Source organism: Lathyrus oleraceus, chromosome 1 (assembly GCF_024323335.1).
Source record: "Lathyrus oleraceus cultivar Zhongwan6 chromosome 1, CAAS_Psat_ZW6_1.0, whole genome shotgun sequence".
In the NCBI taxonomy this organism is placed as follows: domain Eukaryota; kingdom Viridiplantae; phylum Streptophyta; class Magnoliopsida; order Fabales; family Fabaceae; genus Lathyrus; species Lathyrus oleraceus.
In genome coordinates, this window is record NC_066579.1 from 154398833 (window position 1) to 154423727 (window position 24895).

The 24895-nt window shown below is 39.9% G+C and overlaps 1 protein-coding gene across 1 annotated transcript; it reads left to right on the forward strand.

Moving 5' to 3' along the window:
• The first annotated feature begins 23598 nt into the window (after positions 1-23598).
• On the forward strand, positions 23599-24171 carry LOC127096704 (uncharacterized). The gene has a single exon (XM_051035259.1). It carries the CDS (start codon positions 23599-23601, stop codon positions 24169-24171), a length of 573 nt encoding a protein of 190 aa, XP_050891216.1.
• Positions 24172-24895: the final 724 nt, after the last annotated feature.

The window sequence follows — 24895 nt, forward strand, 5'->3', positions numbered from 1 at the left end:
TTCCTCCTTTGTCTTCCGAGAAGTTGAAAATGCATCCCATCGCTCTTGCCACCCAGCTAATTTACCACGAGCATCCATTAACTGCTGCTTGACTCGCCTCAACTCAGAACTGGATGATCTCAAGGCTTCGTCTGTCTTCCTGAAGAAATTCACCTCCACAGCAAATTTCCTTTCGGCTTCCTCTTGCAATTTGACGGCTTCCTCCTTCTGATATTCTGACTCATGGAATCAATGCATACAGTCTTGCAATTTCTCCCTTAACTCCGAGTTCTCGATTTGAAGTCCTTCCGTGGTGTTCTTCAACTTGTCATACTCCTCTCGGCTCACCGTTGCTGACTGCTCGAGAGTAGGTGAATACAAGGGTTCTTCAATAGGAAACGGTAGACCAAACTCTTCGATTCTTCCTTGAAGCCATTCTCCATACTGAGGGTAAGCTCTACAATCTCCTTTCCCAAGAACAATTCTTCCTTTCTTGATCACCTTGAGCCAGGCCTCAGCTGCCTTACGGGATACCGTCAAATCAGGCGAAGAATGGAAAAACAGAGACTCTTCCACATCCTTTTCCACCGGCGGAGTTCTTAAGGCATATCCAAACTGTCTAACTGCAAGAGAAGGATTATAGTTGATTCCTCCTTTTCTTCCTACCAACGGAACATTTGGGAAGTTCCCACAACTGTGAATAATATCTGCCCGAAGCAAACTCCGGTCAGACCACCAAGAAATATCTTCAGCTCTCAACCCCATCAATCTCTTTGACCAACTCAACGAGTCCTTGACATCAATGAATGCTCCTGACTTGGGTAGGTGAGAACTGAACCACTTATAGAACAAAGGCGCACAATAATTCAACAATCCTCCTTTTCTATTCTTATTCTTGTGGTGCACTGAATGAAAGAAATCTCCCAGCAAGGTCGGCACTGGATTTCCCAACACGAAGAGGCGTATGGCATCTACGTCTATAAATTTGGCGACATTAGGGAACAAGACAATCCCATACACACAAAGAGCCAACACAGCATTGAAACCCCTCTGGTCACCATCTTCAAGCTTCTTCTTTGCTTCTCCCAATAAGAAACTCAGATGAAAACCGTTAACTTCTCCCTTCTGACACATATTAGCCTTCAAAACTGATTCCCTCAAATATGTGGTTGAAGCAACCATGCTGAGATCGGGCAGACACTCCGAGCTGTAGAATAGCAACTGTGACTTGATGGGAATTCTGAGAAAACTGGCAATCTCCTCCAAAGTAGGGACCAAAACATAATCCGGGAATGTGAAGCACCTCAATGGAGGGTCATAGAACTGCAGTAGTGTGAAGAGAGCATCATGTTGATCTTTGGAAAGAACCGCGACGAAACTTAGAATTAAACCGTAATCCTCTCGGAATCCTTCTAGAGAACCAGGATCCATTAACTTCATCAGTTGTTGGATGGGCTCCAAACAGACCACCGGAAACTTGTAGGCGACGAGTCTCTTTCTGCCAATATCCATCTTAAGAGAACCAGGAAAAACCCCGACCGGAATCAAGAAGAAGATGTAAACCCCCTAGAAATGGATAAACATGTGTTAAATGATATGAATGCAAATGATGTGATGATGTGAATGCAATGCAGCGGCGTGTCAATCAGGATTGCTGTATCTGCTTGAGCATTTGTCAGGTTGCAGTGTCTGAAGAGAAAACCACTGAGGAATATAATACGAGATCAAAGCACTGCTCCAGAAAACCGGGTTGGTTGGCGGTTAAGGTTTCCTGAATTTAGCCCGCCCCTCACTGGTAGGTTCTAAGAACAGAAGTTCGTCAACTTCAGCCCTTCAGTCGCGAATAATACGTTTACCATTGAAGGTTTGGCATTATTACGGAATAAAAGACCTCCACTGACTCCCCTCAACAGGACATCCAAAAGCAAGTTCCCAGTCTCGGGGTCCTCGGATTGATCAGCGAGAATGCGCCCACCAGAGCTAACATAATCACGTCTCGGAGGAGAGGCCTCGACTGAGTTCTCGGGAAATGGTCACCAGAGTCGACAATTTCTAGGGGAATATTATGTCGTTACGGAACATCCGTAGGACATAGTATATCCAAGAGAAACCTCGTCTGGGTGTGGTTCTTCACGAACGACTTAACGCAGCAACATACCACGCAAGCCTCATGAACATCCACTCTAAAACCTGTGTGTACACTCAAGCCTGGGTAATGGGCTTATCTCTCGTAGAACATCCCATCCCAACAAACAAACAAACAGCAGCAGATACAGCAAACATATGTACATGAATGCAATTAGGCAAATAAGTAACTGCACAAAAGAATGAACACTCAATAAACAAGAAAACACACAAGCTAGGAAGGACTCGCTTAGGGAAGATGGACCAGCAAGAGGTCAACTTCTAAAGTCCCCAGCAGAGTCGCCAGCTGTCGCAACCTGAAAAATACAGTGTGCGAAAAAAACAACCGGCGAAAGAAAATGACAGAAGAGTCGCCACCGTGCGTTATTCATCCCAAAGGAGGGAAAGGAAACGCTCGAAGTAAACCTGAAAATAGGAAAGAAAAAGACAAGGTCTCGCAACCAAATCTTGGGTTCGGGAGTCGGTTATGCGAAGGGAAGGTATTAGCACCCCTACGCATCCGTAGTACTCTACGGGATCCACTTTTGTAGTTCTTGTCTAAAGGGTGTGAGTTTATCTTGTGCTGTTTACTAAAAGGTTAAGAGAAATGACTCGCGCGGATGTCGCATCCACTGCATACGTATCTCATATGAATATGAGAATCAGAGTCTTCGTAGCTCGGCTGACCTATGGGTTGGGGGTAATTGTGCTCGCTAAGACATCGCGTCTTATGCCTACGTATCTCATCTGGAATGAGAATCAGAGCAAGCCGTAGTTCGACTAACTACGGGGTTATGGATTATGTTACGGGGTGAACAACGTTACTACGCAATCTACCGGATGCTCGACCTTTGGAGACTTACTCGCCTGTAGTAGAAGGAGTAAACGTGTTGCTTTGGGTTTTAGGTTTTGTTTGCGTTGTAGGAACGCGCATGCAAAGAGGAAGTCCTAGGCGGAGGAACAGTGCTACCTAAATTGGCATGCAAACGGGAGACTATGCGAAGCCTCGCATCCTATGGGGAAACAATCACATCACACAAAACATATATCTTGAAATAGAAAAAATGCCACCAAGGGGCTCAAACATTGCCTCCTATCGAGGTCTTCCAGCTAAGAAACAGTAGAAATAAAAGGGAAGAAGTAAAATACCACACGGATCAAGATCCGAAGTTACAGCAATTAAAGGATAAGCGACCCTGAGATTCTCCCAAGCTGATGCCATCAAAGAAAACCAATCAGTACGGGAAATCGGAATAAACCTCCGGAGGGTATCCCTGCGAGAATATGTGAGCCCTCACAAAAACTCAACAAAAGGGGTTAGGCAAACAGGATGAAATCAAAAGATAACAAGGCCATGGCAACACAAAGAACAGGTTAGAACAAAACGGAATAAAGCAGATACTGTCACATTCGCGACTGCTTCGCCTAGCGAAAGCCTAGCGAAGCGGCTAGCGAGCACCTGCGGGATTTGGATTTCCCATTGGTACCTGCACGATGTTAAAGATTCCAGATCCTATGGCATTCACCTCATAAACGAAATTGTTAAACAGTCAAGGCATAAATCACATATTCATACACAAATATAACCCTGTGGGCCAAGCCTGAGGTTACCTCATATATTCAGTATTCAACCCGAGGCATAGAGTAATAGGAACAGAGGCATACCTGATGAGAGACCTGTTAAAATTGGAAGGCAAGGCCGGATTGGCGAAGTAACGTTTAGGGTTTGCGCGAGGCGGAATGAACTTCTCAGGGCTGCCCGAAGGTTGCTGCAGAGTAGTTCCTAGGTTTGAAACTCCACGTGAACTCCAAGTCTATTTCTCAGGGAATTTCCAAGTGTCTGAAACCCTACTGAAACTCTTATATTTATAGCTGATTTTCGTGGACTTGTGGGCTTGGAATGAGGGAGACCCAAAATTTGTTATATTTTAATTATTTATTTAATTTTTTTTTTTTTGGAAAAAATGAAAGGGTAAATTTTGGGGTATTACACTGTTCCACAACTGTCTTTTCGTCAGAGATTCTCGATTCGTCGTCAACTGAAGCTTCGAATACATCGGAATTCAAATTGGTAGAGAAAGGATCATTATGTTCAATGTAGCCCTCTTCCAATATATATCACTGATTTCAAATTTGTACAGATCTATGGAGTCTTGCCATTTGCAGGCTACCATTCCATCAAATCAATTTGAGATTTTATCCAATTATTTACACTCTTGTTTGTTTCAATTCAACAAATGTTTTGCATGTTTTAATTGATAAAATGTCATTGTTTAAACAAATAAAATTTTTCAAATTGTTGTTTTAAACAAAGTGAACATTCACAATGATGAAAGGATACTTAAGAATGTCTCAGTGCTCTCCCAAGGGTGGCATGATTTCCAACAGGGTAAGACATTTGTTCATATTCCTGGCATGGTTGTATCTTCTTTCTCCAGATTGTTGGTGGGGTTGTTCCCTAAGCAGAGCTTCTGTTGAGATTTTGTTCCCTAAGCGGAGTGTTTGTTGAGAACTTCACAGTCCTCTCCAACATTATTCTCTCCCCAGCATGGGTGCTTTCCTTTTGGAAGATTCGGTAGTTGGTGGGTTGACATCCTGGTACTTCGTCTGTTTCCTCAGTAAAGTCGCCAGCGGAATTGTTGGTATGATATACTTTATCTATGATATCTCCCCATCAGGGTGCTTGTTGAGGTTTTCACCTCTTATCCCTTCAGCAGAGCAGTGATTATTTTCCTCCTCAGCAGTTGGTGGTTTCCTCTTGGAAGGTTCAACATTTGGTGGTTGATCACCAGTTCTCCTTCTCTTCCTCAGATAATTCCACAGTAGATTTGTGGTATGGTGGATTGTATCTGTGTGTTTTCCCTGCAGTATCCTCAACAGAGTTGCTTTTGTGGCAGTTTCTGCCTGTTGTAAACTCTGTTCCCTAGTTGGGTTGGTTGGTGATCTATCATTCGTATATTTGGTTGATTTCCTGATGCTTTTGATCCCCAGTAGAGTGGCTTGTGGCAGAATCTACTTGTGTGATCTATTTCCCCTCAGTGGGTTTGTTCCCAATGGAGTGGCTGGCAGTATCCCCAGTAGAGTTGCTTGTGCGGCTAGATTCTACTTGTGTGTTTTGTTCTCTTCAGCAGTTCTTGCTTGTGCAGTGAGCTCTTGTTTCCCGGTTGATACTGAGGATCCCCCTGCAGAAATCTCGGGATTTCTCCATTTCCCCAACAGATTTGTCTTTGTGGCAGTTTCTGCTTGTTGTGAACTTCTGTTCCCCAGTTGGGTTGATTGTTGATCCATCACTCAGAGATTTTGTGATTTCTTTGATATCTCTGATCTTTTGCTTTCCGGCAGATCTTTGCTTTTTAGCATTCAGATCTCCAGCAGATTGGCTCTCCAGTTGGATTTCTTTGGCTTTTTCCTCTGGAAGTGTAGTACCGGGCGTTTGTTTCCTGGGCCTGTTCGTGTTAGATATGTCTGTTTTGTCAGCATTCATCAAACATAAATTACGCATATTCATGCATACTTTCAACATTCAGATATTCATGATTGCATTCTTTGCCATATATCTTTTGTTTGTTGTCTCCTGCTAATGGTGATATAGATCTCTCCAGTAGATCTTCCCAAGCAGATGTCGGGTGTCTAATCTCTCAATATAGAGTCAGCCCCATAAGCAGAAAGTGTCTGTCTGTTCTTCTGCAATTCCCCACTGAGATATATCCTCGTGGATGACGATTTTTCCCGTTCCTCCCAACACATATATTGGGATGGATTTTCCTATTGAGTTATATCCTCATTAGGACGAGTCTTGATTCAGTTTGCCTTCTTGGTTTGATCCTGAATTGGCATTTTTCAACTGTCTCTTGTACTTCCCTGTGGAATAAATGAATGAATTGCCCAGTAACCGGCAATAGTTCTTTTTATCCCCAGCGGAGTTTGGGCCTCTACCCAGTAACCGGTAGTTGTAAGTCCTATGTTCCCTTTCCCTCTTGGCGGAATTTGTGGTTATATACCTTTTATTCCTCAGGAGAGTTGTTGGTTTTCTACCCAGTATTTCGGTAGTTATAAATCCTACTTTTATCCCCTAGCAGAGGTAACCTTCGTGGTCTATTCTGGTTGATGGTGGATTTTGTGGTCTTCTACCCAGTATCCGGTAGTTGTAAATCCTATGTTGTTGTTGTCTCCCTAGCGGAGTCTGTGCTTTCTTGTGGATAATTGCCGTATGCTAGCAATTTTATCCTCAGCCAGAGTTTTTGGTCTTCTACCCCGTATTCGGTAGTTGTAAATCCTAATTTCTCCCTTTTGTAGAGTTAACCTTGTTGTTTATCCTAATCGATGATGGTTACTCTTTGTGGTTATCTTCATCCAGTATTCGATGTTGATATTCCCTCTTTCTTCTGGGTAATTGCCGTATGCTAGCAATTGTATCCCCAACAGATCTTTCCTTGTGGATAATTGCCGGATGCTAGCAATTTTATCCTCAGTGGGTCCTTTCACCGTATGCCAGTGATTTGTTCCCCGGATCATTGATGTTTATCAATGCATCCCCAATGAGTTCTCCTTCATTTACCCTTGTTGTCAGTAATGATTGTTGCTCCCTTTGATCGGTCATCTTTATATACCTAGTTTTGGTATCCCGATGCCTTTCTTTTCGGTTGATTTATCCTTTATTAACCCAGTAACCGGTTGTGGATAATCTTCCATGCGAGTATGTTATCCACGTTCTGACGGTAATGGATAATATATTTCATGCACTCTTCAGTCGAAGCCTGTTGTGTTTCCCCAGTTGAGTAAGTTTCGTGTTCCTTTTGTAGAAATCGAATATTCTTTGTTCTCCTTTTTCGAGCATATCTCCCAGTAACTGGTGGTATGTCTCCTGGATAATTGCCAGATGCTTGCAATTTATCCCCTGTGAGTTATCTTTCGTTTACCCTGTTGTTGTTGGTAACGATTGTTTCTCTTTTTGGTTGGTCACCTATTATATGCCCAGTAACCGGTATCTCTGGTGTCTCTTCCTTTTCGAGTGTATTATTCACGTTCTGACGGTAATGAATAATATATCTCATGCGCTCTTTGGTTGGAATCCTTTGTTGATTTTCCCCAGCGGAGTAAGATTCGTATTCTTTGTAGAATCGAATATCCATCCTTTGATAAGTTTGCGTTTTGCTCTCTTCAGGATGATGAGTGTCTTGGCAGTAAAAACCAATTCACGTTTTCGGTAGGTCACCTATTATATACCCAGTAACCGGTATCCCTGTGTTCCTTCCATGCGAGTATACTATTTACGTTCTGACGGTAATAGATAATATATCTCATGCGAGTATACTATCCACATTCTGACGGTAATGGATATTATATCTCATGCGCTCTTTGGGTTTTTCCCCAGCTGAGTAAGATTCGCTTTCCCGTTGCGGAGTCGAATGTCCATCCTGTAAGTCGATTTGCTTTTTCAAGCCCTCCTTTCGGATGATGAGTGTTTTGGCATATATACCAATTCACGCTTTGGTCGGTCACCTATTATATGCCCAGTAACCGGTATCCCTGGTGTTCCTTCCTTTCTGCTTCCTATTATGACTTTGGTCCCCTGGTGTACCTTTTTCAGGTCTTTCTCAGATGTTTGGTTGATTGATATCTCTCACCCTTATACTGGTCTTAGATATTCATTCTTCCTGAGCTTGTTGTTCTTTCACCCAGTAACCGGTGTTTAAATCACATGTTTCTTTGAGTTTGTTACCCAGTAGCCGGTAACACCTCATCTTGCAAGTTTTCTCCAGGAGAGTCTCTTTGTTAGACATTCCCCGGTTGAGTTTCCGTTGTGATTTCGCCCTTTTGCTGTATTGGCGTTTTCCCCAATATATGCAGTTTTCCCTGGCAGGGAGATTCTGTGTGAATCTTTTTCCCCAGTCCGAGTCCGGATTTTCATCCGAAGTGTCCTTCGTGGATAGTTTGACTCAGCTTGAGTCTTTCCAATGGATTTGTTTCCCTCTGGAAATTTCTTTTTCTTTTCCCCAGTTTGAGTCCTTTACTCCCCAGTAAGGTCTCTAGTCCAGTCGTGTTCTGCTCGCGCTGTGTCTAGTTCTTGTTTCCCCTAATTCAGAGTCGTGTCCTGCTCACGCATTCTTTTTCTTTTCCTTACCCCCCATGAGAGTCCTGTTAGAGTCTCTGTTCCTGGTAAGTGTATTGCTCCGATGGATCGTCCTTTCTTTGTGGACCAGTATTCCCCACAGAGGTTGTTTCTTTTGCATGCATACATTTGCATCATGAGGTCTCTTAGGGACCAAAATTTGTCTCATTATTGTTATTTAAGCCCATTCTACCGTGTCGAGATGAAGATTTTAACCTTCACTTCTCCGGCTAGAATGACCTTAAATAGGGGCATCTGTAAGACCCCAATTTTGTCCCTAAGATCCCTCATGGTATCATATCATATCATTGCATTGCCTCAAGGATCATTGGACACCTTGCTTCCTTCCCTGTGGGTGGGTTATCTTCTTGAGAGTGGTTCTTGATCACCAAGCATGTTTGCATTTGTATATCATTGCTTTTCTTTTAATCACTAACCAAAAGTACAAAAATATGTCATCTAACCTTTGTCTTGCAGATGAAGCATTAACAGGTCAAGGCAATTAAAGGCAGTCATTGAGAAATAGATGGTGGTCATTCTTGAGATTTGGACCCCACAATCATTCACAAGAGTTCATATGAGTTATGATGTCATTTTGAAGCAAAATCCCAAGTGGTAGAGGCTTGAATTTCATCAGAACATTTTCAGGTCATCTGAAGACCTAGAGAGTCAACTGCAAAGTCAATGGTGGATTTGGAGGTGGGAAGTGACTAGAAATACTTCATTCATGTTTAAACAAGTCTCATTTGACATTTCAAACACTCACGTTGAAGAATTTGAGGTCCAGTCAAAAATTTCCCAAAATAGCAAGTGACCTATAATTTGAACTTTCCAAAAATGGAAAGGTTTTGGACCAACTGCAACTCAAGAATACATCATCAAGAAAGCTTAAAATGAAATTTTGTTGAACATGAAAGTTGTAGATCTTTCTCTCCCATTTCCAAAAAGTCCAAGATCATGGATTTATGATGTGTGGTTGAGGAGATATGATCCAATCATGGCAAAGTGTGCATGGGACTTCAAATGAGCATAACTTTTGAACCAAAGCTCCAAAATAAGTGGTTCTTTTTGCAATATTCTCCTCATGACTTGTAGTTTCCAAACATCTCATTACATGGCTTGAATTCCATTTGCATTATCATGTGCTCATTCATGAAGTTTTTGAAGAGAAATTTCATAAAACCATTTTGGATGATTGTATGCATACAAAACCAATTCAAAAGTGTGCATGGGCCTTGTTTAAGAGAATTTGGATCAGATTCGTGTACTGTTCACACATGCATTCCATGCATGGGGGTGAAAATCCAATTTGTGCATACACCTTAAAACTTGATTAATTTCAATTAGCTTTGGCTTAAACAGGTTTTAAACATGATTAGCATGGTATATATAAGGTAAAACATAACTGCATTTGCCATTAACTACATTTTCAGATCTGAATCTCAAAATTCTCCAAATTTTTCTCTCAAAAATATTTTGCAATTCTTCACACAAGAACCATTTCTATTGATTGATTCATACTCCTGAAGCATTTTTGAGAAGATTTGGACGTGAAATTGGATAAAACCGTGCCATATTTGCTCATACTCAAAGCTTGAAGGTTCCATGAATTTGCAAATTGAGTTGGATTCGTGTATGCTGGAGCTTCAAATTCATCATCAATCAACTCCATAAGCATTGTAAAGAAGATTTGGAGCTTGGCTGAGCTTGTAGCGCGCGATTCAAAGGCTCTGCACTTCAAGAGGTCATGATTCGATCTCAATAATTCTTGAATTCATTAGGATATTATTGTAGATCTTGTTGTCCTGATGAATCTGAGCTTTGAATCGTGTGATTTGGTGCTGTTTTGAGTTAGTTATGGATGATTGAATATTTGACAGGTTGAAATGATTCTCTTCGATCCGAGTTTGTTTTGATGTTTTTGCATGTTTTGATTGTTGATCTTGAATGTACATGACATGACGAATCGTTTGGTGTTATTTTTGTTGATTTCTGGACGTTTTGAGATTTTCTAGAAAATCCAGATGAAGATAATCATGATCTTCATCTTCAACCTATGAACATTCATCGTTTCCAGAACTAGCCACGGTTTTGTTACGATTTTGCTACGGATTTTGGATTAGCTACGAATTTCTGGGCGCGCTAGGGTTTTAAGTCAATACGGCGTCGTTTCATGTTGAGCGCCAAAATTTGAATGTGGCAATGGTTCGATCCTGGTCGAGTGTAGTTTTTCAAAATGCCATGCTATTTCCATGTTTCCCTCCTTTATTTGCCATGCTTGTTTCACTTGACTTCAAATTTTTCCATCAACTTCAAAAAATCACAATAAATTGAAAAATGCATCAATTTCACTCCAATTTTTTGCAAATTGCTCCTTATTTTGTCTAGTTTTTTATGAGCATGAATTTGCAAGTTGTGCCTGGCTGGAAAAGTATTTTGTTCTAGGATGATTGAATATGAAATTCTGGCGTAGTCAGAATTCAGATGTTCTACTCCAAGTCATGACATCTGATCCAACATTGTAACTAATACAGCAAGACAGTTAACACATTAAAAACCCTGTACTGACACACTCTTTCACAGATGTCACGACATCTCCTTCTATGTCACCCTAGAGGGAAGGAACCTCTAGTCCTGTGCATCTGGTATACAAACTCAGCAAAGATCCATCATAGCACTCACTTCTGTTGTTTTCCTACACAGTTATCAGCACGATGTCTTAATCTTGGTTTGGACATCATCTGTTACCTTATTCCAGTATGCTTGCCTTTTACTTGTATTTCGTGAAATAAAGTTGAATACATTAATCTAATTACCACTTATTAGATTGCTAACAGATAGGCCATTTGTTAGGTTCATTAATTGTAGGGTACTAGTTGGTTTCCTGAATTTTAGCTCAGCTGTTGAATTCTTAAAGAATAGCCTGAGAAAAATGTTGTAACAGAAAAACTAATCATCTTACACTTTAGCACATGCTGTCAGGAATGAATGTCACAACATTCAGTTTGACAGTCAGAACATATACATCATGCTGATTCTGTTATGTTCCTAAACAAACCAGACTGTGCTAAATTTGCTGTACTGTAGAAGACCAACCAGTCTCTAATTCAGTATCAACATACATGAACAACTGCCTAGACATCCAGTTTGACAGTTTCACAATGATCCTTGGCCATGTCTGTTTTCCACTTGAAAACCAGACTTAAATATATACTGAACTGAAGCATAAAAGCCAACTTGCCTATTATTCAGTATATGCTGTCAATGATGAATGTCAAGACATTCTGATTGACATTCAACCAGAAGGCTATGTACCAGGTCTGTTATCATCTTGACAGGCAGACTGGGATACCAGCTGTGTTATGGCAGAAGGATTATAGCATACAGAAGGAAAACAAACACAGGAAATTGTTAACCCAGTTCAGTCCAACACGACCTACATCTGGGGGCATACCAAGCCAGGAAGAAGATCCACTATCAGCAGTATTAATTCAGAGTTAAACTCCCCCGTTTACAACCCTTCACTTAATCCCTACCCAATGCAATCTATACCTAGGAACTCCTAGATAGAAACCTTTACTTTCCATTCCTATCACTACAAATACAATGTAATGTTAACACACCTTGAACTTGCTTCACAGCTTCATTCAAGAACATAATCACTCTTGCCTACATGCTTTGAGTTACACATACTCTCAGCTTTGACCACTGAGAAACACATGGTAACCTTCCCACAGATTGGGAGGTTTACCTCACACACACCCCTAAAAATTCATTCTAAGAGGCTTACACAAACTAGGTTACAATGTGCTATTTATAACCTAATCACCCAACTGGATTTGGGCCTTCAGAAATCGCAGCAAACTTGTTCTTTGCTGTTACAAATACAGCAGAAAATTTCTGCTACAAACAAGGTCTTCAATCCTAGAATCTCTCCATATATATCTCCTTATTTTGAGCCTATATATATTCTGATTGAGTCTTTAAGACCTCCACATGGGAGTTAGGATATTCACCAAATATCCTTACTAATCCCAGAATATATACTGAATTAATTAATTCAGTTTTCTACACATGTGCGATGTCACAGGCATGATGTCGTGACATCGTACATGACATGTTGGTCCAGATGTTGAACTTCTTCAACCCGACATATTAAAACAAAAGAGATGATTACATTATTTGTTTTACAAAATTAATGCCAATCCTAAGGTATTAACAATCTCCCCCTTTAGCAAATTTTAGCTAAAACAAATAAACATTACACTGGACAATACATCCCATTATGGGTATGCTCTTCATCTCTGTCATTGACTCCACCACCACAAACACCAAGGTTGGTGTACATGAGGAAGTAGAGGAACACGGATCAGTTGTACCAGAACCCTTTCCCTCAACAGGAGAGCTTCCGGAAGAATATGTAATGCTGAGTACATAGATAATGTAACTCAGATCACAAGACACAACTGTCCTCTTAACTCAGATCACAAGACACAAGTGATATACCCAGTTGGTGACTTCTGTGCCTGAAGCCAACTTATGCTTGCTACCACTTTTTACTTGCTTCTGGTACATTCTCAACCTCAGGACTATATTTCTCTCGTGACATCGCACATGACATGTTGGTCCAGATGTTGAACTTCTTCAACCCAACATATTAAAACAACAGAGATGATTACATTATTTGTTTTACAAAATTAATGCCAATCCTAAGGTATTAACAATCTCCCCCTTTGGCAAATTTTAGCTAAAACAAATAAACATTACACTGGACAATACATCCCATTATGGGTATGCTCTTCATCTCTGTCATTGACTCTACCACCACAAACACCAAGGTTGGTGTACATGAGGAAGTAGAGGAACACAGATCAGTTGTATCAGAACCCTTTCCCTCAACAGGAGAGCTTCCGGAAGAATATGTAATGCGGAGTACATAGATAATGTAACTCAGATCACAAGACACAACTGTCCTCTTAACTCAGATCACAAGACACAAGTGATATACCCAGTTGGTGACTTCTGTGCCTGAAGCCAACTTATGCTTGCTACCACTTTTTACTTGCTTCTGGTACATTCTCAACCTCAGGACTATATTTCTCTCGTGACATCGCACATGACATGTTGGTCCAGATGTTGAACTTCTTCAACCCAACATATTAAAACAACAGAGATGATTACATTATTTGTTTTATAAAATTAATGCCAATCCTAAGGTATTAACAATCTCCCCCTTTGGCAAATTTTAGCTAAAACAAATAAACATTACACTGGACAATACATCCCATTATGGGTATGCTCTTCATCTCTGTCATTGACTCTACCACCACAAACACCAAGGTTGGTGTACATGAGGAAGTAGAGGAACACGGATCAGTTGTACCAGAACCCTTTCCCTCAACAGGAGAGCTTCCGGAAGAATATGTAATGCTGAGTACATAGATAATGTAACTCAGATCACAAGACACAACTGTCCTCTTAACTCAGATCACAAGACACAAGTGATATACCCAGTTGGTGACTTCTGTGCCTGAAGCCAACTTATGCTTGCTACCACTTTTTACTTGCTTCTGGTACATTCTCAACCTCAGGACTATATTTCTCTCCCCCCTTTTAGCTAAACATTTGTAAAGGAACCCCTCACAAAACCAGATCCAGGCGCAATTTGCCCAAACCTTAACATACCCCATGATTCAGAGGGAATGGAGTGTTTCTCTTGTGAGAAGAAGAGGGCTATTACATCCTTTAAATAGTCCAGCCCATGCTTAGGAATTAACGGTAGGAATAAATGCTTGGTCAAGATTCATTAATATTTGCTGAGAAACAGTCAGAGAATCACCAACAAAATCGCAGACTATCTTTGAATACCTTTTATAGCTCTTGACTGTTTCTTTTCCAAAACAGCAGTTCCAGTGCATGGAGACTATTCCCTATATGCAGTCAGACACGTTGCACGCGATGTCTTAACATTCAACGTGGCTTTTTCCTGCATTCTTCAAGTATTCTTCCTCTCAACATTTCCTAAGACCATTTTCATACCTCCAGTAGAGACTTGACATCTGGCACTGCTAAAGCCAAAATCACAAGCACCAGTAGATGGTTACTCCCCCTGTACCACACAACTGTGACCATCAGTATTAGACACATCACATCCATAATTCCTAATGACTTTAAGATTCAGAAGGAAATAACAACATTGTCCAGAGCAATGTCATGACATCCGGTCAGACATTCTTCTGCTCACTTAGCCTTGACATACATCACAGCATCCTGATAACTAACAAGGTGCCATACCCAGTTATCTGAGAGCACATAGACCACAAGCTTGATGATTACTTGCAGCACAAGGACAAACTCCCCCTGTCATGGACAACCTACTCTCTTGGAGGTCAGACATGATCATATCCAACACCCCCAAAGTTGGACCTTTACATATTTTCTGATTCAAAGAGATTCCAGACCACTTGATGAATGGAAAACATAAGACGCATCTTCATGTCTTCAAGAGCACACCCTCTGATCAACCCTCTTGGCTGAACACATCCACACTCTGTGTCAGTCTCTCTTCTAACCAGAACAGAAAGCCACTTCGCAGACAAGTTCTAACATTAGTTAGGACGGCCTTCACACCATACCAAAGAACACCATCTGATAATCTTCAGATATCACTGAGTCACCAGCTTGATCCAAAAGAAACCATACACAAATTGGGACATATGCATTCTCATCCCATTACAAGAGATAATCTTCCATAGATAGCTCATAACTTCTACCACAAGCTCCAAGATATGAATAGAAAATACCTCATTTTTGTCTTCAACTTACTACTTTTCTGCTCAAAAGTAATTTGTCTCAGACTTTCCTCAAGAATAATCAGCTGCCATATGTAGATTATCTTGATTCTTCGAACTCACTTCTGAGATAGACCAAATGCCACTAGTTGATTACCTCCTTCATGAATCCTCATATGAAAAAGTCAAATGCCATTCTTTGACCTCTCCACGTTTATCAGACCTCTCCCAAAGATATTCTGACCTTCCAAGTGAGACTTGAACTTCAAGCTACATGTTGAACAAAACTTAGATTTTCTAAGACATGAACATGTAGCATCCTTTCTATCCAGCAACCCCAAAGAACTGCATCGAGAACGACCTTTTTGAAGTATCCAATCTACAACCCTGTAGACCCTTCTATCTCAAGTTGATGTGTCACTTCACCAACTAAGAATCTGATGTTGAACCAAATGTCACAACATTGTGTTTTGACATCTAGCTGTTGAATTCAGCTCCTTCTTCTGCCACTTGAAAGAACTTCCTCCCTTCACAGAACAAGAGTTCAATGTTCTCATAGACTTAATTGTGGAACCAAGTTTGAGTAAACAACCTCCATCCTGCAGGTTTGCAGTTAAGTCATCCAAGCTCACACCTTGATGAATCCATGCTTCTTCTCCAAAGACATCAGACACTCTGATGCATGAGTCTTCAGAAGGACCAGTTAGAAACTAACCCTTCAGCTATACCAATGATTCCACATCCTAAAGCAAGGCTGTTTCCATGATGTCAAGACTGCTGCCACTTGTTCTTGACTCCACAGTGTGCATAAGCTAATGCACTTCCTTACCTAGATCAGAAATAAACTGATCCAAGTGACCACCATCAAGACTATGATGTCTTCTTCTTCTTGTACATACCAAGGCTGAACATGTTTCTTGCCAGGAAACCTTTTCAGAGATCATATGCTTTTGCTGCCACCAAAGAGATAGATCATAAGCCAATGTACTATCCTTCCTGTGATTCTGCACAGGGTCTTGAAGAAGTGATGTTCCAACATCTTTAAGAACATCAGTCATCTTGAGCTCCAAGGATAATCAATTAAACACTTGTACTTGGCACAAGTAAACATTGATCTTAAATCCTTTCCCAATTATCCTTTCAGATACTTCCACCATAAGAATACTTTGAAAGTACTCTTCTTGTGTCAGCATCTTCTGCTTGCAAGCACCTCAACAATTTTGAATGTCTTCCCAGATTAAATTCACCCTTAGGAATGAGAGAGATGAATTCTTCCTTGCAAATGTGTCACACAACCACCAGAACCCATGTGACACAGGTCAACAGCCAACCATACCCTAGGCTGACCAAATGTGAGGAGGTTAACCAAAACTCCCCCTCAAATTAACAATCATGGAAACTTCACACCAATATCCATGCATTGTACAGACATGTCTCAACATGACATACACCATCCCTACCAGTGGCACCTAACTCTATGAGTTATACCTATACATACTCCAATCACACCAATCAGACTTCAGCTGACCATAAGTACTAGTGAAAGACAACAACACCAGTCCATAGTAGATATGCATTGCCAGAGCATACTACCTCAACCAACCTCTGAATCTTCATATTCTCACTCCTTGAAAGAACTGCCACTTCTGAACGTGGTGTTTGAATAACAAGATTCATGGTTCTAATCCTCTTAAATGATATAGCAATCAGGTTACCCCAATATTGACTTCTAACATTCAGGGGACTTGTCTTCCACCACTACATAGTACTTCAGGGAACAACTATCCCACCCTGATCAATCTACAGGAGTAAGACAACCAACAGGAAATTGCACAATGTCACACCTCAACCAGCTCCACTTCTAAAGGTCAGACTTCTATGAGTGACCTTCTTGAGCACACACCTAGTTGACCCTATCCTTGTCAACTGAGCACACACAGATGTCTCCTCTTCCAGGTCAGGAGTAGGTTCCAAACAAGGTCTCCCTTTGTTTGACACCTAAAAACATCTGCTCTTCAACCAGTAGCTGCATACTTGTTGAACAACATGTTCTAACATCACATAGAACATTAGTTTTACCTCCTTGAAGCAAGCCCTCCTTGAAAGTCTTCAAGGTCTTCATATACACTACCCAGGAGAGTACAAGAATCAGTGATCAGGTGATTCTTACCACGAAGAGTGGACTTGATGAGACTCAAGTATCTTTGACATCTTCACTAGAATATGATGAAATCTTGAATACAACATTCTTTCATTCACATGAGGGGAAACTACATCAGAGTTTGAGTTTTGCCAGGTATTATGCAGCGGAAATCATAATACAACTCAACCTATGAACACACATTTCACCAGATCAGCCTCCAAGACCATACCAAGTTTGAATGTGATTCAATACTGGCACAACTGTCCCACACACAGGCCAATTGCCAACCACCAGAGACAGTTACACGCCATTCCCGCCATGAACAGTCCATCCACCTACTTCAAGGGACCATTCAGGGAGAATACAGAGCCTTTCACAGGTTCCAGCATCAGTACTAACATAACTCCTTGCAAGATACCAGAAAGTATCACCCATGGATCTCATCCAGAAACAGACAGGATGCCAGCTCTGATACCATTTGAAATTCTGGCATAGTCAGAATTCAGATGTTCTACTCCAAGTCATGACATCTGATCCAACATTGTAACTAATACAGCAAGACAGTTAACACATTAAAAACCCTGTACTGACACACTCTTTCACAGATGTCACGACATCTCCTTCTATGTCACCCTAGAGGGAAGGAACCTCTAGTCCTGTGCATCTGGTATACAAACTCAGCAAAGATCCATCATAGCACTCACTTCTGTTGTTTTCCTACACAGTTATCAGCACGATGTCTTAATCTTGGTTTGGACATCATCTGTTACCTTATTCCAGTATGCTTGCCTTTTACTTGTATTTCGTGAAATAAAGTTGAATACATTAATCTAATTACCACTTATTAGATTGCTAACAGATAGGCCATTTGTTAGGTTCATTAATTGTAGGGTAGTAGTTGGTTTCCTGAATTTTAGCTCAGCTGTTGAATTCCTAAAGAATAGCCTGAGAAAAATGCTGTAACAGAAAAACTAATCATCCTACACTTTAGCACATGCTGTCAGGAATGAATGTCACAACATTCAGTTGAACAGTCAGAACATATACAGCATGCTGATTCTGTTATGTTCCTAAACAAACCAGACTGTGCTAAATTTGCTGTACTGTAGAAGACCAACCAGTCTCTAATTCAGTATCAGCATACATGAACAACTGTCTAGACATCCAGTTTGACAGTTTCACAATGATCCTTGGCCATGTCTGTTTTCCACTTGAAAACCAGACTTAAATATATACTGAACTGAAGCATAAAAGCCAACTTGCCTATTATTCAGTATATGCTGTCAATGATGAATGTCAAGACATTCTGATTGACATTCAACCAGAAGGCTATGTACCAGGTCTGTTATCATCTTGACAGGCAGACTCGGATACCAGCTGTGTTATGGCAGAAGGATTATAGCATACAGAAGGAAAACAAACACAGGAAATTGTTAACCCAGTTCAGTCCAACACGACCTACATCTGGGGGCATACCAAGCCAGGAAGAAGATCCACTATCAGCAGTATTAATTCAGAGTTAAACTCCCCCGTTTACAACCCTTCACTTAATCCCTACCCAATGCAATCTATACCTAGGAACTCCTAGATAGAAACCTCCAGTTTCCATTTTTATCACTACAAATACAATGTAATGTTAACACACCTTGAACTTGCTTCACAGCTTCATTCAAGAACATAATCACTCTTGCCTACAGGCTTTGAGTTACACATACTCTCAGCTTTGACCACTGAGAAACACATGGTAACCTTCCCACAGATTGGGAGGTTTACCTCACACACACCCCTAAAAATTCATTCTAAGAGGCTTACACAAACTAGGTTACAATGTGCTATTTAATACCTAATCACCCATTTGATTTGGGCCTTCAGAAATCGCAGCAAACTTGTTCTTTGCTGTTACAAATACAACAGAAAATTTCTGCTACAAACAAGGTCTTCAATCCTAGAATCTCTCCATATATATCTCCTTATTTTGAGCCTATATATATTCTGATTGAGTCTTTAAGACCTCCACATGGGAGTTAGGATATTCACCAAATATCCTTACTAATCCCAGAATATATACTGAATTAATTAATTCAGTTTTCTACACATATGCGATGTCACAGACATGATGTCGTGACATCGTACATGACATGTTGGTCCAGACGTTGAACTTCTTCAACCCAACATATTAAAACAACAGAGATGATTACATTATTTGTTTTACAAAATTAATGCCAATCCTAAGGTATTAACAGAATACATATGCATGTGTGATATTGCCTTGTCCTTTCCATCATAAAATGCTCAAAAATAATCCAATGGCTCTGAAATTTTGTATGTAGCTTCTTGACACATTGATGAACATTTTGGTTTTGGTTTGGTATTTTTCCCATGCTCCATTGCTGTTTTATGCTTGTGTTAACTTGGTGTGACAATTTGTGTCACACCTTTGATTGTTCAACTTGTACAATGTGATTGCCATGCCAAATGATCTCCAATGTTGCTGATCTTTTGTATGTTGATCATGTTAGATGTTTTGAATATGCATGATTTTTTCCAGATTTATTTGAATCATTTCTGTTTTGATTTGAATTTCTCATTCATGATGATCACATATGAGCTTTGAAATTGCCTTGAACTTCACTTGATCATGAAATTCATTTGGTGATTGATTTTGATGTGAGACCTTTTTGAATATGTCAATAGGTGTTTGAAGTTACTTTATGTTAATTTTCAGCTCCTGTTTTAAATTTTTTCTCCATCTTTGACCCTAGGCTTTGACCTAGTGGTTTGTTGCTTACATGTGAGCTTTGATTTCAGGTTAAAGCATCCAAGTTCCATAGTTGATGATGCTTCATCAGTTGAATATTGATGTTTGCTTTTGATTACTAACACTTATGTGTTTTGTAGGTTGATGTTAACTCACTTGAGTTTGCCTTTTGGCTTACACCTTTTGTACATTGGGATTGTTTGTTGCTTATTGACTGTTGTCTGTTTGTCTGAGTATTGTATTGATCTGTTTAGTTATTTCCACAGGTACTTAAGTTGCTTTAAGTTCATTTTGAACTTTGCTTTGCTTGGTTGCTTAACCACTTAGGTATAATCCCTAATCTTCATGTAGTCTGGAAGACCTACTGTTATTGGTAGGCACCTGTCTGAAGCCCTCCTTAAGAGGCAATGTTTTTGTTTGTTTAATTTTGTGCCAAGTAGGAAAAGTCCTCTTATGAGGCAATTGGCAGATAAAAGAGATGTGTAATCCATCTCCTGCTACTCAGTATGTCATTCACCTTGCTCACACCATGTGTTGATGCATGGTGAATAATAACCCAAGATCTTATAGAGTCAATCATTTGTGGAGAAGAGTTCCAACTTTCTGAACTCCCACACTTTCTATTGTTTAAAGCTCTCCCTGACCAGGGATAAGAGCTATGAGGCACAACCCTCATATCCATTTCATCTGCTTCACCCTAACTCTCAATGTTAGGGTTAAGAGCACAAAATATCCCATTCCAGTTGGCTGTAAAGCCTAACCTTGCTTGAGCCTAATTGGTTGTATATAGTGTGTGCTAATTGACTTGTTTGTTTGCTTACTTGATTCGTCTGTACATATTTGCTTATGTGTGCCTTGGTGCATCTATCTTCATTACTTGTATATCATTTCATAATCATTGTTCATATCTTTGTGACATTTTTGTTTTGTCCATTGAGGAGTCAATTGTAAGTCCAGCTATTGGCAGTTGTTTCCTATGATCTGGTGGGATTTGGAACTAAGACCATTCATTGGCATTCCTTTCCTTGGAGTCGAGTGTAAGACCATTTATTGGTAACTTGTTTCCTCTTGCTTATTGTATTTGTTGTTTGTTTCTTGTGAGGAGTCAATTGTAAGTCCAGCTATTGGCAGTTGTTTCCTATGATCATTCCTTGGAGACTAGTATAAGTCCATTGATTGGCATCTGGTATCCTTGTTGCTTTGTTTTGTGAGACTAGTATAAGTCCATTGATTGGCCTCTGGTATCCTTGTTTCTTTGCTTTGTGAGACTAGTATAAGTCCATAGATTGGCATCTGGTATCCATGTTTCTCTTTGTTTTAGGAGATTGGTGTAAGTCCATTGATTGGCATCCGGTATCCATTTACTTTGTTCATCTTGTTATTTGCTTATTGCATTGTTGCCTATTCCAAAGGAATCACTTGAATCATCTACATATGATCTCAAGAGGTGAACATCTAAGAAGTTTTACTCCCTCACCCTCCTACCTTTTTGTTTCTTTAAACCTCCATTTGCATGTTAACCCAAAACCAAAAAATATTGTGCAAACATTTTCATTTCTTTTCAAATTAGAAACCTAGGCCTTAAGCCTCTGATTTTTCAAACTTCATTTTCACAATACTTCCTTTGAATTGAATTCTAATAACACTTTGACTATTTTTGTGAATAAATTCTAATTGATTAATTCCACTCATTCAATTGTTTTGTGGCTCAAGTCCACTTTCTTGATAAGTTTTCATACATTAGCCATAGGTTTGATTTATCCTAGTTGGTTGATGTTAATCTCACCTTTTGTCCTTAGTGATTGAATTGTAAGACTTCCTTGCTTATTATAGGGTTAATCCCTCACTAGCAAGTTGAAGCTTTTCTCACATGTTGGACTTGTTGTTTGTATAGGTTAAGTTTTCTCCCGTGGATAACGAAAGACCTTAGGGATTTTGTTTTAAAATCAATTCACCCATATTTTGGAAATCTTTTAGCCGAACTACGGCATTTTAATCCTTACCCTCCATGGAAAGGTACGTAGGCAACGGGTTCATCCGTTCAAACACAAAAATAATAAATTGTATATTCTTTTCTCATCCCTTCAATCATGTTTGCACAATAAATATTTCATAAACAAATAACATTTCATACAACAAGTTGTGAAAAGGGCTCCCTAGGAGTACCTAGGACGTTTTGGGTGTCTAACACCTTCCCATTGCGTAATTAACCCCTTACCCAGATCTCTGATCTTTTCATTAGTTTTCTATGTGTAAAACTTCTTAGGATTTTGTTCGCTTTTTAGCCATTCCTTTGGATAAATAAAAGTGCGGTGGTGACTCTATCTTTGTATGCTTTGCTTTTGATTTAATCAATAAATCATAAAGTGACGAATACACCGCTACACTTATTAAACGAGTTGTTTCTCAATATGATGTGGTTTAAAGAGTTTTGATGGTTTGGATTCTGAGAGTAATATCCTACTTGAAGAATACTTATGTTTTGATACATGTTTTATTATTTAATTGTCGATTCGAGAAGTAGGGTGTTACATAGTGGTATCAGAGCAGGTCGATCCATCAACCCAGATTTTTGACATGATAATTATTCCCTAGTACGCGACATATGTATGTACACTATCGATGCATTATTTCTTCTAATGTTTGTTTAGTTATGTGCATAATGGCTGGAAGAAATGATTGCACAATTGTTGATGCTTTAGAGTCGGTGGCTCAGGCATTGTATGGACAGTAGAATCAGGCTAGTGACAAGTTCCGTGGACTGAGGAAATTTTAGAGGAATAATCCACCGATGTTCAAGGGTAGGTATGACATGAAGGATGCTCATGCATGAATGAAAGAGATTGAAAAGATCTCCCGAGTGATGGCATGTATGGATGAGAAGAAGGTTCTGTTTGTTACTCACATGTTGTTTGAAGAAGCAGAAGATTAGTGGGATAAGGCACGTCAGAGGCTAGAGGTGATTGGTACCAAGATTACTTGGGATGTGTTCAGAGCACAGTTTCTGGAGAAGTAATTTCCTGAGGATGTGCGTAGCAAGAAGGAGATTGAATTCCTTGAGTTGAAGCAAGGGAATTTGACGGTTGCAGAGTATGCTGCAAAGTTTGAGGAGCTAGTGAAGTTTTATCCGCATTATAATAGTGTTGTTGTGGAGGGTTTGAAGTGCATAAAGTTTGAGAACATGCTATGTTCTGAGATCAAACATGGTATCAGTTATCAGGAGATCCTCCATTTTTCTGTCTTGGTGAATAAGTGCAGAATCTATGATGAAGATATCACAACCCGATTTGCACACTAATAGTGTATTATGAAAGGAAAGGGAAGAGTCAAATCTGTGGGAAATTGTATAGTACTCTAGCTGATAAAGCGAACTGGGGGAAATAATCCTATTTCTATGAGATGCTTTAAGTGTGGTGAGTATGGACATCATGCTCTTGAGTACAAGAGCACAACTGTTAACTGCTTCAAGTGTGGGAAGTCAGGTCATTGCGCTACTGATTGTAGGGGCAATAATATGACTTGCTTTAACTATGGAGAGTGAGGTCATATTAGTACCAAATGTGAGAAATCAGAGAAGGATCAGTCTAGAGGGAAGGTGTTTGTGTTTTCTGGAGCAAAGACTACTACATCAGATAACTTGATTCGAGGTACGTGCTTTATCAATAATACTCTTTTGATTACTATTATTGATATGGATGAGACACATTCACTTATATCTGCAGAGTTTGTGTCGAGGTTGAAGTTAGAGGTGTCTGCTATGATTTGTAGTATGATCATTGATACCCCAACTAGTGGTTTAATGACTAGTTATTTAATGTGTTTGAATTGTCATGTGAAATTTTTTGGGAGAGATTTTGGGATGGACTTTGTGTGTTTGTCTCTAAGTCAACTTGACGTTATTCTGAGGATGAATTGGTTGGAGTTTAACCATGTGTTTATTAATTGTTTTGATAAGTCAGTGCAGTTTCTTGATCTCGTAGAGAGTGTGGAGTCGAGTTTCATGATCGCGAGGCAGGTACAAATGTCCTTGAGTGAGAGTGCTCAAGTGTTCATGGTATTCACATCCATGAATGGGGGAAGAGAAAGGATGATTACGGATCTACCAATGGTGTTTGATTTTCATGAGGTATTCCCAGATGACATCAGTGATTTGCCGTCAGAGTGTGAGGTGGAGTTTGCTATAGACTTTGTACTTGGTATTAGTCCTGTGTCGATGGCTCCCTATAACATGTCTGCTCCAGATCTAAGTGAGTTGAAGAAATAATTAGATGATCTTCTTGAGAAGAAGTTTGTTCGGTTGAGTGTTTCTCCACGGGGAGCATTGGTGTTAGTAAAAAAGAAAGACGGTAGCATGAGACTGTGTGTTGACTACCGACAGTTGAATAAAGTGACGATTAAGAACAAGTATCCACTTTTGAGGATTGATAATTTGATGGATCAATTGGTATGTGCATATGTGTTTAGAAATATCGGTTTACATTCGGGTTATCATCATATTCTTGTAAAGACCGACAATATTCCGAAGATTTCTTTTAGAACGAGGTATGGTCACTACAAATATTCAGTGATGTTGTTTGATGTGTCCAATGCGCCTGGAGTGTTCATGGAGTACATGAATAGAATATTCCATTTGTACTTATATTAGTTTGTGGTTGTATTCATCGATGATATTTTGATTTATTCAAAATCCGATGAAGAGCATGTGGAGCATGTGAGAGTTATGCTGCAGACCTTGAAGAACAAGAAGCTATATGTGAAGTTGTCTAAGTGTGAGTTCTGGTTGAAAGAGGTGAGTTTCCTTGTTCACATGATTTATAGTGGTGGTATTATTGTGGATCCATCGAAGATCGATGTTGTGTTACAATGGGAAACTCTGAATTCTGTTACTGAGATCAAAAGTTTTCTTGGTTTGGCTGGTTATTACAGAAGGTTTATCGAAGGCTTTTCGAAGTTAGCATTGCCTTTGAAGCAGTTGACTCAAAAGGGCC

Bases quoted from the DNA above. Each gene is read 5' to 3' on its own strand.
- LOC127096704 (XM_051035259.1), top strand. From the start codon at position 23,599: ATGGATGAGACACATTCACTTATATCTGCAGAGTTTGTGTCGAGGTTG.